Below are 16,011 nucleotides of genomic sequence, written 5' to 3' on the forward strand. Positions count from 1 at the left end.
AAAGAATATGCATTGTGTTTATATAGGACGTGCACCTGGAACTTAACTAAATGGGCTAAATGCGTTCCTTTATACAAAATGTACAGTCTATAAAGTATAATTGTCATTCTCAAAATTAAATATATCTCAATTTTTACATTGGATTTCAAATTTTTACGTTAAAAATGCAGTAAAAGATATCTACAGCAAGCTGCAAGGCCCCGCTAATTAGTGTACTGCTTTTTGAGTGAGTGTACTGGAAACAAAACCCTGGTTTTACCTGAAAACAATTTTTTCTTCTTGTAATAGAAACATCATATGGGGTACTAGAGCATGCAGAAATCGTAATAATGTGTAGAATATAGAAACGATGTGGTATCTCATATGATAGTCATGGTATGCTTAGCCCGAGTCGCTCGACCTATCTCGAACAAAATAGCGATGCGTACTACTACTAGCTGTTAAAAAACGAGAGGATTCGCTGTACTATCACGGCAATTTTTAACACGAAGATATAGGGATGATGACGATGTGCCCCCCCCCCTTTCGGCTCGCCAAAAAATTCTTGCTCCCCCAATTTTACCTGGCCCAGTACTCATAATTAGCCTATTGCACAGCCCCTATAATGTTATAATAATTGGAAAATATATATGCTAAACTTAATTACGGTACTTTTAGTATGCCGTATATGGAAAAACTTGCTCGAGAAACACTAGCCACGAATTTGCTCACGGATACGAGCGCCTGGAATAAATGCTCAGTCAGACTCTGTCATAATTTAATATGAATAATAATGAACTTTTTAATTTTTAATTTTTATTTTAAGCTTACCTACCTATAATAATTTACTTTATTCCTCTCCTCAGGGTCAGCTCAGCCTCAGGTTAAACTGGCCTGTTTACGATTGTATCATATCATATTATGTTAAGTTTTCAATTTTTTTTATAGCTGTAAAAGTATTGATTTATTAAATCATAATACATGTAATTTAAATTTCCAAATAATTCTGGAAATTCATTGACCTCCAAATTGTTGTAGCAACTAATTGATTGAACTGAGCGTGCGCAGTTTACTTTTGAAGCATGTTTTTACCTTAAAATCAATCATAGTCTTATGTAGTTGTCCAATATGATCTCCATAAGTATTAAATGGAAATAATATATCTTTAAGTATTGATTTAATGATTATAAAATGTAAAAAACAGTGAAATCATAGATCTTACCTTTGACCCAAGTTGACCTCTGATTGGTGACCTTTATCGAGATCTCTGATGTAAACCTCTCAGACGTGCCCATTAAAAGGCGTCAAAATGTTACAAGCACCACTTAATTTGCTCAGAAGATGTGCGGTAAGTTAACGATAATTGTCTTTCAGCTGATGATGGGAAATTTTTTAATATAGCATTAAAGATTAAATTGATTTTGGTGGTTACTAAACGTGAAGAAGTTGCGAGGTGCAAAATTATGCACACTTGCATACATTTTACATTGTAACACTGCTAACATACAGCTGTCTTAAATTGGAAAAATCGTCCTTCTTTTAACCTTTCAGTTTTAATGGGGAATTAGCATTGGTTGACAATAAAAAAACACTTAAAAGTAAGACCAAAACACTCAAAAATAAGACCAAAATTAAGCCAAACTGATGACCCCATGAATGATCATGATGACATGGTGGCCATCCACTTCATGTCGCTTTTGCGAGTTGAAAAAATCTCAACTTTCGAGCGATATTGCTTTTTTTAAGAATTTAGACACGTGAATGCATCAACCAATCTTTAAAATTTTCAAAAGACCACAAAATACATTTTTAGATAATGTATCCAGCTATCCTTGACCATTACCGTCAATAATAATTGTTTTGAATTTATAATTCATCTCCGAAAGTCAATGATAGAGAAAGGTATAAATTTATTTGCAAAATTACAGTTGGTTGCAAATGATTGGTTGATGCATTCACGTGTCAAGTGACATCTCTCGGAAGTTAAGATTTCTTCAAGTTCAACTCGCAAAAGCAATATTTAAATTGCCTCAGTGATTGATTGATCGGTTTGATGCTCTGAAAACAGAAGCAAACACTGAGCATGTGTGAGAATCACTTTTCTTCAAAAGCGGTCATATATTCAGCTTTAGTTGCAAATTGCATAAATATCGCCAACCTCATAACACTACAGTAAACTATTTTGACAAAAGCTATGAATTTATTAAGTTACATTGTGCCAGAAAAATTGATAATTTGTGATGCGATCAAGCAAAATGAGTCGGAAGTCGGGAATGTTGATTTTGAGATACAATCAATAATAGTATTCAACTTCTTTTCTATTTTCTTGTTCTGATCAACACTAAAATGGCCATATATCTGGAACCGTAAATCTAATTATGATGGGGGTTTCAGTGAAATAAAGCTCTGAGAATGGCTCATATAATGAGATTGAAAACTCAATTTTGATTTTGATCGACATCAGACTCATTTTGCTTGATCACATCACATTTACTTACATCTACCAGGTGACGAAAAAAAACCCTGTTCTACTACGGGCCTGACCGACCCAGAATTTGCATTTTGGATAATTTTTTTAATTTTAATTTTGGTAAAATCATCCATTACAGGCCCAAAATTTATTAATTTTTTAGAAAATATGTTTGTAAAAAATCTTTTTTTTTCTTCAGATTTTGGTGAAATTTTAGGTAATATTAGAATACAAAAAAAAAAAGTTGGACAGACCGACTCTATTTGAAAAGTCGGTCCACCCGTAGAACAGGGTTTTTATGGTCGCCTAAACTGTATTAATTTCATGAAAATCGTGATACACACCTGGCTGTGCACATGGCACATGGTCAAAATGTATGAAATGTGTAGTTTTTAAAACCTTGAATATGTACATGTACCAGGGTTCCCGTTAAGGCTTAACAAATGTGCGCCCGTGTGTGACGCAAGTTTGCTGACAAGGTTGCAAAAACTTGCCTCCAGGTGGATTTTTGTGCGTCCATCTGAAATTCACGATCAATCATACCGGGAAACGGCAACCCCTGCTACACACGTACCCTGGGTCTACACCTCATCAAATGTTGATTGTTTAAAATAAAATAATTTAAGTGCATTTTCGCCGTGATATTCCATCTCCAGTCGCTATGATAATTTTTCTCAATTCCGTGTCAGTTTTGGTCCGAAACGTGGTCCGAAACAGCTGCAAAAACATGCGCAAAGTCTGTCAATCAAATTTTCGTACTTATACTTCCGCATTTCTTTAATTAGCATGTTGTTGATGCTAAGCTAAAATATGCGCTTTTATTCATCGTAACTTGTTTTAGGACACACTGCATACCAAGAATTATAAGCTTACGTTGTCAGCACTAAGTGGCTCATAATCTTTCATTTATTTTCTACAGGTGCAGCAGATAAGATCTCTTCACAGAGGTGCACCAGTAGCTTCAGACAGCTTATTTGTGGTAAGTTATTGCATACATGAAACATAGAATATTATTACAATCAGTGTTATAAATAAGACACATTCTTCAGAGGCCATTGGACCCTTTGGTCCATATGCTCAAAACAAGTCAGACCAGGTCTAACTTTAGACCTGGTATAATTGTAGATCCTGTTAAAGGCAAATGCATGTAGCTTAATATTAGTCCTGCCAGCAAGACTTCAGTCTTTATCATAAACATAATGACATCTACGGACCTGAAGTCTTGCAGCGGTACATAGGGATGCACTGTACATGTACGTTTAAGAAACAAACTTCAAGCATCAAGAAATATACCTTGTATTTGTCAGTTTACCTCAGAGATGCTGTAGACCCTCTCTACACAGTGTAGAAACATCACAAGTAGAATGCTGCTCAATATGATAAATCCAAATCATGAAAATCAAGACATTTTGCAGAGCAATATTTTGACCACTTTTGCACTAAGTAAATTAGTAAATTACTCCCATGAAGATTGCAGGTTTTGCCAACTCAGGGAATTTTGAACTCACCCAAAAGATGAGATCAATGTAATAGATCAATTACCTCAACTTTGTGAGTATAGACTAGTACAGTGGGATTAAAATAATCCATGCACGCCCAAACCCTGGTACAATGTGATTAAAATCATCAGTGCATGCCCAAACTGTCCTTGAGAGTGTTCCTCAGCTACATCCTTAGAGCCCAAAAGGAGCCCACATATTATATTGTGATGTTTCTTATTTGTGGAATAGATATCAATAGAGTGCAATGTAACTCTAGGTATGACGAGTTACAGTTACTGGAACTAGCTTAATAATAGATAGCTACAGTTCAATTTTTGGACTTTACTAAGTGTAAAATACAAGTAGGAAAAGAAAAGATTAAGGTTATTAATTATTTTAAACTGTTGCGATTTGGTCATTCACAGCATCTTGCGAATGGTAGTGAGCTTTGGCAAAAACTGCATCGCTCATTTCATAGCGAACGTGTAAAAGAATTCAAATATCACAGATATATTTGGTAGGTCCTGCATGTTCTTGAGTTATGTTGTAAAGAGGGCTGAAACAACAACACTTTTGTAAAACGTACATAACTCATTAACAACAATAAATTAAGCAAGTTTTCAAGGTATAGGATTTGTAGAATGATGTTTTGCAAAACATCAAGGTGTTATTTTTCAATAATATATGGATCTAGATAATGAAAATAGATTTTTTTAGTTGCTTCGACCAACAATACCTCGTCTACCCTTAATGTGATCCTTCCCTAAGTTTAACCTCCGTAGTTAGACCAGATCTAAAGTTAGACCTAGTCTAACTTGTTTTGTATACTCGGACCTTTAGGTCTGAAAATCTATGGGCCCTATTTTTGCTGGCTTTTGACCTGAGGTCCCATCTTAATTTTAATACTGACTGTAGGCAAGATGTGGAGTGGATATGGTCATTATGGTGTGAATTAGTTTTTTCAATGAGCATACAAGTCCAAAGCCATCTCGATCGCATATCACAGACAGCACAGTTCACCCGCTCCACTTCCTATCTAATGGTCAAAAGTATAGGACTCATGTACCTGTACTTCTGGGACAGATTTTAGTCTAAAGACTTCAAGGTCAATGTAAATGCAATTGCTATTGGGCCAGGGTAATGTGTGATATTTGGCCAGGGTAATGCTTTACAAAATTGCAACATTGTTAGCGGGTTCTCAAGATCAGAGGACCTGCAGGTCAGACCCAGCCTGTTATATTTGACACTTGACCAACTCTTAAAATGTAATAAGAATTTAAAAGAAATTGGGATGTATTTGGCAAACAAGCATAATACATTATACAATGTATAATGTGTTTGGCTCCCTTGTGGCCCTTGAACATATAAAGTAGAGAACCATCATATATGAGGGAAGACAAGTGATATTTCTTGTTGTTTACTGAACATTTATATGTCTATGTTTAAAAATGATTAACTAATATAATTTTTTGACTTTGCTATGTTTTCTAGCACCGAGATACACCTGATAACAACCCAGACACACCATTTGAATTCACCCCTGACAATTTAAAGGTATGTAAATTTTGATTTTGATTAAAACTTTTGATCCAAACACAAGGAATTGATTCCTACCTCAGCGAGTGAGTGACTGCATCAGGTCGTGATCTTTTTGACCACAAACGTATGTAAATTATATTGCATCTACCCTCTGTAGATGAGTAGATCTGATGAAAGCAACTTTACAACTGGGCAGGACACTCTTTTTGTTGAATATGGGGGCGGAAGTACCCCCAGGGAAAGTGACCTTATAGCCCGGTTTATTTTGAGCCTGTCTAATATGTTTGTTATAAGTTCCCAGGTACCCAGGTGGGCTTCACCCTGGGTGGTCTTAGAAGGTTTTTTTTTTTTTTTTTTTTTTTACTCTGTTTCTCTATTTGTTTTAATAAAAGCCTTAAGACCAATACTGGTGGGAGGTTTGTTTTGAAATTTACACACATAAATATAATATTTCACACTCAAGAACAAGTATGTCAAAAACATGTCATCGGGCACCCCAAAAATTTTATCAAATGTTGAGATATCAAAATCAATATCATCTTTATTTCTAATAGTTTTAACCATATCATCCCAAAGGGGTTTGATGATCTCACAATCACAAAAAACATGGGTTATTGTTTCCGACATCTTATTGCAAAAGGTACATTCCGGGGAATCCCTCCTTTTAATTTTGAACAAAAAATCATTGAAAGCAAGTCTTAGAAGTTATTATGTGGTTACTAATGTGCATTAACGCCCTGCAGGGCAACCCAAAAATCCTAAATACCTTGGACCGACTTGCACTGAAAGCAGATCAGATTGAAATTTTTGTACCGATTGGGGCATATATCATTGGGTTATGCCGGATTGGGGTGAGTTCTCGCCGAGTTGAAACAAAAATTATTAATGAATATGGGTGATTGCATTCTTAGTTTCCTTTAACATTGATCGGATCCGATTTGGAAAAGCTATTTGGATCGGGATGAGGTTAGCAGAAGTTCGGATCGGCCAGTCTATTGTGCAAAAAAAAATGAATTGGTCTGAATCGGGCGGGTTTGTTCCAAATTTTTCAAGACGGGTCGGGTCGGGTCGGGATGATATTATTCGGGGAATTGAATGCCAGGATCGAAAAATCTTGCCCTGAAATGCATGGGAGTGTTCTATTATCAAATGTTGTTCAACTTGTTCCAACATTGCATTTTATAACTTTTCTAATTTGTTGATAGAGAGTGAATGACATCATAGCTAATTATCCCGAGGGTCACAAACAAGCAGCAGTCATCCCTGTACTGGATTTAGCCCAGAGACAACATGGCTGGACACCCCTGAGTGCAATGCATAAAGTAGCAGAGATACTAGATATGCCCAAAATGAGAGTGTATGAAGTGGCTACTTTCTATACAATGTTTAACAGGTAATCTAGATCTGATGTAGTGGCACAATGGCAAGTTATCTCTGCAGATAATGAAATAAATATAATACAGGGTGTCCCTGAAAGAACTGTATCATCGGAAACTTAAAATTGTTTGGTTATTTTAACGCCACAACTAAACATAACTAAATAACTGGCGCGGTTGAGAAGGAAATCAGCTATCATATACTTTTTGAATTTTGACAATTGAGCACATCGTTCTTGAGTTTTACAAAACTCTCTCATTTTCAAACCTTTCCACGGATTCAAATATCAATCGATGATCTGTATTCGGAGTACAAATCACTGGGCATCATCAGCATATGAGGCATCTATTGTCATTGATAAATATTTGACTCTATGGAACGGATTGAAAATGAGGTAGTTTCGTAAAATTATTTTATTTCAAAAACAGAGCGGTCAATTGTCAAAATTCAAAAAGTATGTGATAGCTGATATATTCCTCAACCACATTGGTTATTTAGTTATGTTTGGTTTACACCTTAAAAAAAATCAGTTCCCAACGATACATTTCTTTCAGGGACACCCTGTAGATTGACATTAAAATTAAAGTGTATCAAAGTCATAAGACAGACGGTTTTGATGGTAGAAGTGCTGGGGATTACTTGAACAATTCTGAAGGGGATTCTAGGAGGGACACTATATTGGTAGACAAGGGTACATACATGTATTTGCATTTCCTCTTCTTGAATGAAGGACAAATGTAACCATACGTAGCTGGTCCATTAAACTTCTCAAAAAACAATTTAGAAAACAATTGAATTCTGAACACTTTTACTGAATATTTACTCCCTTCCAAACAAGCAACGGGGACATGTAATACGAGGGGGTATCCAAAAGTTTTTGACATCACCCAGAAGCGAAGGAGCTATATCGATGAAATTTTGTCAGTGTAATTACTGGTCCTTATGTACATTATGGTCCAAAAATGGTCTCATAAGTATGTTTACTTTCTTTACAGGTGGCGCTAGATGGGCAGTAGGCGCATAACCTTTTCATGATAAGATTCTCCACTTTCTTGAATTTCTTCACTGTGGCCGCATCATCCGAAAGTGATGGACGTCCACTTCTTGGCTCATCTGTGAAGCAACAGTGCCATATGATGGGCAATCATCACTGTAGATAGCTTTCATTTCATCATAGATTTTCTGACCATTGTAGGCCTAACCCTTCAAATGCAGGAACTTAATCACGCTGCGTGCCTCAATTTTCACCATTTTACAGGTTATGCGCCTACTGCCCATCTAGCGCCACCTGTAAAGAAAGTAAACATACTTATGAGACCATTTTTGGACCATAATGTACATAAGGACCAGTAATTACACTGACAAAATTTCATAGATTTAGCTCCTTCGCTTCTGGGTGATGTCAAAAACTTTTGGATACCCCCTCGTATATCACTGTGAAGTATATTTTGAGGAGAATTTGCCTGTCCAATATCTCAAAAAAGTGAAAATGCGGACATTACAGCCATTTGTGGTGGACGGTCACAAATGTTATTCTTCATCTTTTGAAGTTACACTCTAACTAGAATTATTAAACACAGGGTTGTAGCTAGGATATTTTTAGTGCTGGGTGGCAAATTGATAAAAATCTTGCATATTTGGCAATTTGTTGTCAAAATTGATCAAATTCTTGACTAATTCAACAAAATTGTGCAATTTTGGACTCTGAGTAATGCTCCTGTGCTAAAATTGCAGCTGAGTGGTGGGCTCTTTCGCCCACCACTGTCCACTGTAACTATAACCATGGCCAAAGTCATGTGTATCTGATTGATGTCATTATAATGTTATAATTACAGAAAACCAGTAGGCAAATACCATGTGCAGATATGTACTACCACGCCCTGTATGCTGAGAGACTCCGACTCAATTAAGGATACACTCATACGGAAACTAGGTAGGTGTACAGTTAACTAGGGTGAAATCTACCAGGCGACGGGCAACATTCCACGCCCGTGGCTCACCTAACGTTGCTTGTGAAAAAAAAAAAAAAACCGGACCAGGCATCTTTTTTTTTTTTATCCCAAAGCAATGCCCATCAAGCTGTTATGAAAGATACATAGAAAAATACTGGTAATTGTGAAAAAATCAAGCTCATTTTCAGTCAAATTTGTGGCCATTTTCAACATTCTTTCAACAAAATACAGTACTGACTCTCATCTTTTACCTAATATTTTGCAAACTTTTCTTCTTATTTGCCTTGTTTGAGCTTTATATTTGCTGGTGTAAATTGTCTGATCTCCAGCATGACCGCCATCTTCAATTTCAGCCATGCTGGCAATGGTGTTTCTAGATAGTATTTTTCAATTATTTAAATTCCCTAAAAACTGTGAAAAGCAAAGTGAGTCCTGGTATTTAAACCCAAAGTAAGTCTTGGTTCCTGCTAAGTTTAGGTGAACTAGGACTCACTTTTTTCAAAACTGAGTCCTGGTAGAAAAACTGTTAACTTTATCCAGTCAAAGGCATTGCAACTATGCAAAGTTATTCTGGTGTTGACTGCTCCAAGAGAGAACCAACACTTGCCTGAGTTTGTAAGGGAACAAAGCACAATGATTGATTAAAGTCTAAAAACATTCATTGAGAGTGTACATTTTATTTGTATGATTTTTGTAACAAAATAACTCGAAGAATATGCAAGCAAAAGGTAAACTTTTTGCATTATTGTTTAGAGCATCAAAATCTAGGGGAGGTTTTCTCATTATTTCAAAATATTTGTTTTAAACAAAAATATACACCATTATGTGTAATTATTTGGTGAACAGAGTGACAAAATTGCTTTTTTTAATATTTCAACAACAAAAAATAAGGAAAATTTACCAAAAATAAAAAAACCTTCCCTAATTTCATGCCGGGGTACTCAAGTTTGGTTTTGGTAGGGACGTGCGCTGAGAATTTGAAAGTGGACCCATAAATATACCAATTTTTCAAGAAATTTGGACCCATTGATATACCAAAAGTCAAAATTTTCGGCCGAATTTAACCCAAATTGTCTTAGTTTTTTTTACAAATTTTCCCAAAATTTTGGGAAAATTTTGAAAATTTTGGCTAGATTAAGGAAAAATTGGGCTATTTTCCGAAAAAATTGAGAAAATTTTGAAAAAAGGACCCATTCATATACCAAAATAGGCTTTGAAAAAGGGGTCATTGATATACCTAGAGGCTGAAAATGCTACCCATATTTGCGGCACGTCCCCGTATGGTCATTTGTACTGAGTACCCCCCCCGGGATTTCATGTCTCTGCTTTATGAAAAGCTAATTGGAATGAATTATTTTTACCCAGAACAGATTTTAATGTATATTGTCACAAAAAAGTTTGGGGCAGAAAAGTATATTTTTGTGATTTATCAAAAACTAAACATTTTGGTGTAAATCTGACGTTACCATAGAATTCCTCAACTCATTTCCTTTCCACTTAATGTATCTAGTTTTATATACTTTGGACAGAAAATTCAGAAATAATGTAGTCAGAAAAGGTCTTTGGTCTCTCCCATTACTCGGGCCTTTTAAAAAGAGCTTGAGAAGCGCATATTTATTTAAATTTGAAAGCTTTGGATATCTCTGTAAATATTGAATGTCTGTCTTTCTCTGTTCTGTTTAAATGTGAAAAATATTGCAAGTCTTAAGGGGAAAGTTTGTTTGGCCAAAACTGCCATTTTGATTCCTTAAATTGCAGTTTAGCCAACACAGGATGTGAGAGTATATACAGAAGGCCCTTACTATTGATTTAATAAAGCATACTAAGTATGTCAGGTAGCTCTTATGTGTATGGGGAAGTTTCCAATGGACTGGTGCATTAACCACAATTCCCTCAACTGCTTTTTACACAACCCTAAGGCACTAAAGCTTTTGTGGCAAATATAAAGAAGGAGGGAAGGGAGAAAAAAAAGAGAAGATTTGGTTTTTTTCTCTCTCTGTGCAGCTTAGGACCCCTTGGGGGTGGAGCAGGTGACCTGGCCATGGATGTTGACCTGGCCGGCCCTTGTTTTTGTGTGTATCATATGTGTGCTCCGCTCATTGTGCAATGGCATCACATTGTATGCCTGAGTTAGTGTGCATTTGCTTTAGTGCAATCTCAGTTGAATTGGCCTTGGATCAGGGAAAATGTTATCAGCTGCCAATCTACTTATTGATCTCTGAAACCCTGAAAATTTGGAAATACATACATTCTGTCTTAGTTAAAAGCTTAAGTTAAATAATAGCTCACATTTATATGATAAATATCTCTGTAAATATTGAATGTCTGTCTTTCTATGTTCTGTTTAAATGCGAAAAATATTGCAAGTCTTTAGAGGGGAAGTTTGTTTGGCCAAAACTGCCATCTCGGTTCCTTAAATTGCAGTTTGGCCAACACAGGATGCAAGAGTAAATACTATCTATTCATTTAATAAAGCATAATAAGTATGTCAGATAGCTCTTATGTGTACGGGAAAGTTTCCAATGAACTGTCACATTAGTCCTAACTCCCTAAACTGCTTTTTACCCAACCCTAGTGCCCTTTCTGCTGAATCGGGATTGGCTGAACCGTCCATTTAAACGACCAACAATAAAATGTATGATCATACTTGAATGTGTTCTTTTGATGTCGATATCAGGATGCATTTCCCAAGTGTGTATGTTTACATCGCAATTAGTTTCAAGTGCAATGTATATTTACAAGTTTGGAATTGGAGTCAATGATTTTAAGATGATGAACAAATAAGAAGAAATCATAAAGGTCTTCATGTATTATGGAATGTTCAATATGTGACATTATCAATGGGAATGAGTCACATGTCGGCAATTTTCAATTAGAAGTTTTTTACATCATTTTCTTGCAGGTTACGAATACTTAATTTTGATGCAAACCCCATCAGAATCGGACATCTTGTTACTGAGTTATGAGCAATTTATCAATGGTTGAAAACAATATAAAACAAAGGAATTTGAACACTGTTTTTGCCAATATCTCAAAAACAATATTAGCGACATCCAACTCATTCCCCTTGATCATATCACATATTGGAAAATCAAAGTTTGATAATACTGTAGGTAGCTTTATTTACAAAAGTTCTGGTGTACAAATCCAAAAGTATTTGGGTATAAAAGATGTTATAAACATACCTCAATGACGTTTCGTACTACATCGTAGTACTTTCTCAAATTGACTGATCAATTCTCCCACCTCGCCTGTTTCCTGCTGGAACTCGACGTTGCTGGCGTTTTGGAGTGGAGTAATTGGTCGTAAATGTGGGGTAGGAAGTGGTTGCCCTCGTCTCGGTTGAATGTGTTGGCCCCCTTTTTCCGGATCAAGATGGCTTCCTTAATGTGTCTTCGTTTTCTGTTTTGCTCTCTGTCTCTGATTTTTGCATCATCCCATCCTATGACATGGTTTTCCTCCGCTACGTGGTCTGTTATGGCCGATTTATTTACTCTCCTGTGACCGAGGCTTTTCTCTGTGATCTTGTGAAAGCCTTATTTGAGGCTTTGTCAGCTTCTGTCTTATGCTCATTAAGACGTGTTCCCAATGCTCTAGCAGCTTCCCCTACATAAGATTTTTCACAGTTTAAACAAGGAATTTCATAGACACATTCAGCTGTTTGTAAAATGTCACGCTTGTCTTTGGGGTGTACTAGAATGTTCCTGAGAGTCTGATGTGGCTTGAATGATGTTTGGATGCCATGTTTCCTGAACACACGTCTCGCTCGCTGAGAAAGTCCCTCTTTGTAAGGGAGTACAACCATGCCTCTGGTGGTAGTCTGCGACTTGTCTGTTTTCTGAGGTGTCTTCTTGATAATGTCTTTAAATGCCCATTCAGGGTAACCACATAACTTCAGCGCTTCTTTGATCTTATTCTCTTCAACTAGCTTGTCTGCTTCTTCTGTGATAACTTTGTCCTTTCTGTCCATAAGCGCATGGATGACACTGAGTTTGTGTTGTAGTGGGTGGTGGGATTTGAAGTGAAGGTATTGATCTGTGTGTGTTTTTTTCCGGTAGACTAAGAGTTTGACTGAACCGTCCTGCTTTTTAACAATGAGCGTGTCAAGAAAAGCGATTTGTCCGTTTTCTTCTTTTTTGTATGTAAACTTGATGTTGCCCGTTTTGTCAACTTGGTTTATGTGCGATGTGAGCTGTTCTGCTGCCCCTTTACTAACGATCTCTAATACATCATCCACATATCTTTTCCACATTCTGGGTTGGCAATTAACCGGGGCTGTGGCTATGGCTTCTTTTTCCAGCCACTCCATATAGAGGTTAGCCACTATCGGGCTGACCGGGGAGCCCATCGCGGTGCCAAACTTTTGTTGGTAAACCTGACCACGGAACGAGAAATATGTGGTGGTGAGCGTAAACTCTAATAGCTCCATGATATCATCAACAGATAGGTTGGTTAACTATCACCTAGAGTGCGATCTTCCGTTAGGCGCTGTTTAATGATTTCTAAGGCTTCACTATAATGGGGGTGTTTGTAAACAGGGACACAACATCGTGGGAGATAAACTCCTCACCATCGTCGATCAAAATCCCTACTAAGTCCTCAGCGAGATCTTTTGAGTCGAGTTCCTGCAGGAAACAGACGAGGAGTGGGAGAATTGATCAGTCAATTTGAGAAAGTGCTACGATGTAGTACAAAAAGTCATTGAGGTATGTTTATAACATCTTTTATACCGAAATACTTTTGGATTTGTACACCAGAACTTTTGTAAATAATGTATTATGGACAATCCTGATGAATTTATTAACGGACTGTAGGTAGCTGCAATATATATTCACAAAGAAAAAAAATAGAACATGGAAAAATTTAAAAGAATTGCCCTTGTTTCATTTCTCATTTATTTATTTTTTGTTGCATGTAAAGCGCATTGCTAATTTTTTGGAAATATGCTATATTAAGCATCGTTTGTATGTTCAGACTACTGCAGGCATGATATGGGTGCAAAAACTCACTGGAATTGTGGAATTTGGGATCATGCTAAATTTTGTCCCTCTTTCATTTTGAGTTTTGTTTTATTTTATTTTGTTTGGTTTGGTTTGGTTTGGTTTTTTTTTTTACAAATTCAGCTAAAATAGAATTACATTTACAATCAAGAAAAAACCCAAAAAGAGTCACTGAGGGCTAGCCTGTACAAGTCAGAAGCACCAAGACACTGTCACCAAAAGGTTGAGATGGTTCCTATAACCCATTAGGCAAAAATACTGTTATTTCTCAAAGCATGTTAGCATGTCCATTTCAGCTGAAACGGCAAATTCATTTTTATTTCTTTCTTTTTTCCCACTTTTTTTTGGCCATAAAATCATGAAATTCTGAAAAGTATTTTGAAGAAATTTTGTTTAGGTAGAAAACAATGGATATCAAATTGTGCTTCAATTGTGAAATGAATCACAATTTTGTCCTGTGTATTTATGTTTATGAAAACTTGCAAATGACATCTTAATTCAAAATTAAGTTTTAAAAAATCTAAATAAAAGAAGAAAAAAAAACATTCTGCAATCCTTTTTGAAACTGCCATTGGCTTTGATGTATAACATTCATTATTTAGCCTTATGAGGCACTGTTAATATACCGTATTGTTTGTAATAAACGCCCCGGGGGCGTTGCATTTTTCCAAAAGGGGGGCGTTTATTGGAAGTGAATTGTCAGTGAAAAAAGCTTAAAAATCATGTTCAATTTCCCGATGGTGCTCCTATTAAAAGGAGGGACTCACACTACACATGATGGCGGCGCCCACGGAAAATGATATTTTCGTGGGGAATACAACAAAATTACACCTGTAAGTGCATGGAATTAGTGAAATTCTACCATAATTAGGCAGTGAAATGGATGGAAATTGAGTCATAATAGGTTTTGTCCATTCAATTTAGCGATCGTGACTGACATGACTGATGCAAGTTTTAAGCTTACCTACACGATATGTCATGGAAATGTTCGCATTTTTGTCAATTTTTCACAGAAAAATTGGAGGGGGGCGTTTATTAGAGGGGGAGCGTTTATTACAAACAATACGGTATGCCCATACCAAAAATGTTTTTATATTTCTGTGCACTTACCATATATTCCTGCAGCATTCTCACATCAAATTTTATGTTGAAATTCAGCACAGGCAAGTGTACTTGGCATAAGCAGGCCATAATAATGTGGTATGCTAATTACTAAAAACTATATAATATGTACACTTTGGGAGCAATTGACTTGCAATGAGTGATTATTTGGGACCTATTAACGATCCCCGAGGAACACCAATCAAGAGTAGAGCTAGTATTGTGAATAACTATTGTGAATCACTACTGGTAGAATAAAAACGCACTGGTACTATGGACTCCTTTGGGTTTTGTTGTTGATAAACTTGAAAAGGATTTTGGAAAGGAAAGTCAAGATGTTTTACATTATATAATGCTGCCATTTAAAAAGTTCAGATGCATACGGTATGTATGATGATAAAGGCAATTTTCAAAGGCCCATCTGCCCGTAGAACAGGGATATTTTTGTTTTGTCGCCTCAGCTACATGATAATGTGAACTTTTAAGACATCATGGAACAGTGATTTAAGTTAGGCCGCAAGATTGTTTGGTTATCTTTAACCACCCTGTGGAAGACAGGGTCAGACGGTCCATTTTTTATTGTTTTTTAAAGGTGGTAGCCAAAACATACATGTATAGCTAGGCCTAATTAGCTTAGAAAGATAAATACCATATTTCCTCGAATATACGCGGGGGCGTTGCATTTTCCAAACGGGGGGCGTTTATTAGAGGTCATTTTTAGCACAACAATTCCCGTTAAAACCATTAGGTAAGCTTAAAAGTCACGCTAAAATGACGAACTATGAACTAGAAACACTGACTTTTGGTTCACTTCCGGGTTTGTGTTACAGATTTTCGCCAATTATTGCTGCTATTATCGACCATGTGAGCAACTTGGTAAGCTTACTACACAAGGTAGCATGGAAATATCGGTATTTTTGAAACATATTGGTTGAAAAAAGTGGTGGGGGCGTTTACTTGAGGGGGGCGACTATTCGAGAAAATACGGTAGGCTTATTTAATTGGTGCCAATCTGCCAATTGGTCTATTTCTCTATAATACATGTACATCACTTCATTCATGTTTTAAAACATGAAGTGTGAAGAAACTGTTTAAAAATCCTCTCAGAATGT

The 16,011-nt window shown here is 36.4% G+C and overlaps 1 protein-coding gene across 1 annotated transcript in view; it reads left to right on the top strand.

The window, feature by feature from the left end:
• The first annotated feature begins 1,189 nt into the window (after window positions 1-1,189).
• The window catches only part of LOC140135851 (NADH dehydrogenase [ubiquinone] flavoprotein 2, mitochondrial-like), a 70,661-nt gene continuing 55,839 nt past the window's right edge, over window positions 1,190-16,011 (top strand). Inside the window, exons 1-5 of the mRNA XM_072157490.1 lie at window positions 1,190-1,327; window positions 3,369-3,428; window positions 5,422-5,484; window positions 6,675-6,862; window positions 8,682-8,779. Coding sequence (XP_072013591.1) covers window positions 1,289-1,327; window positions 3,369-3,428; window positions 5,422-5,484; window positions 6,675-6,862; window positions 8,682-8,779 — 448 coding nt within the window. The 5' untranslated portion in view covers window positions 1,190-1,288. The remainder of the gene's footprint in view (window positions 1,328-3,368; window positions 3,429-5,421; window positions 5,485-6,674; window positions 6,863-8,681; window positions 8,780-16,011) is intronic.

This window comes from Amphiura filiformis, chromosome 16 (assembly GCF_039555335.1).
Source record: "Amphiura filiformis chromosome 16, Afil_fr2py, whole genome shotgun sequence".
Taxonomy (NCBI): domain Eukaryota; kingdom Metazoa; phylum Echinodermata; class Ophiuroidea; order Amphilepidida; family Amphiuridae; genus Amphiura; species Amphiura filiformis.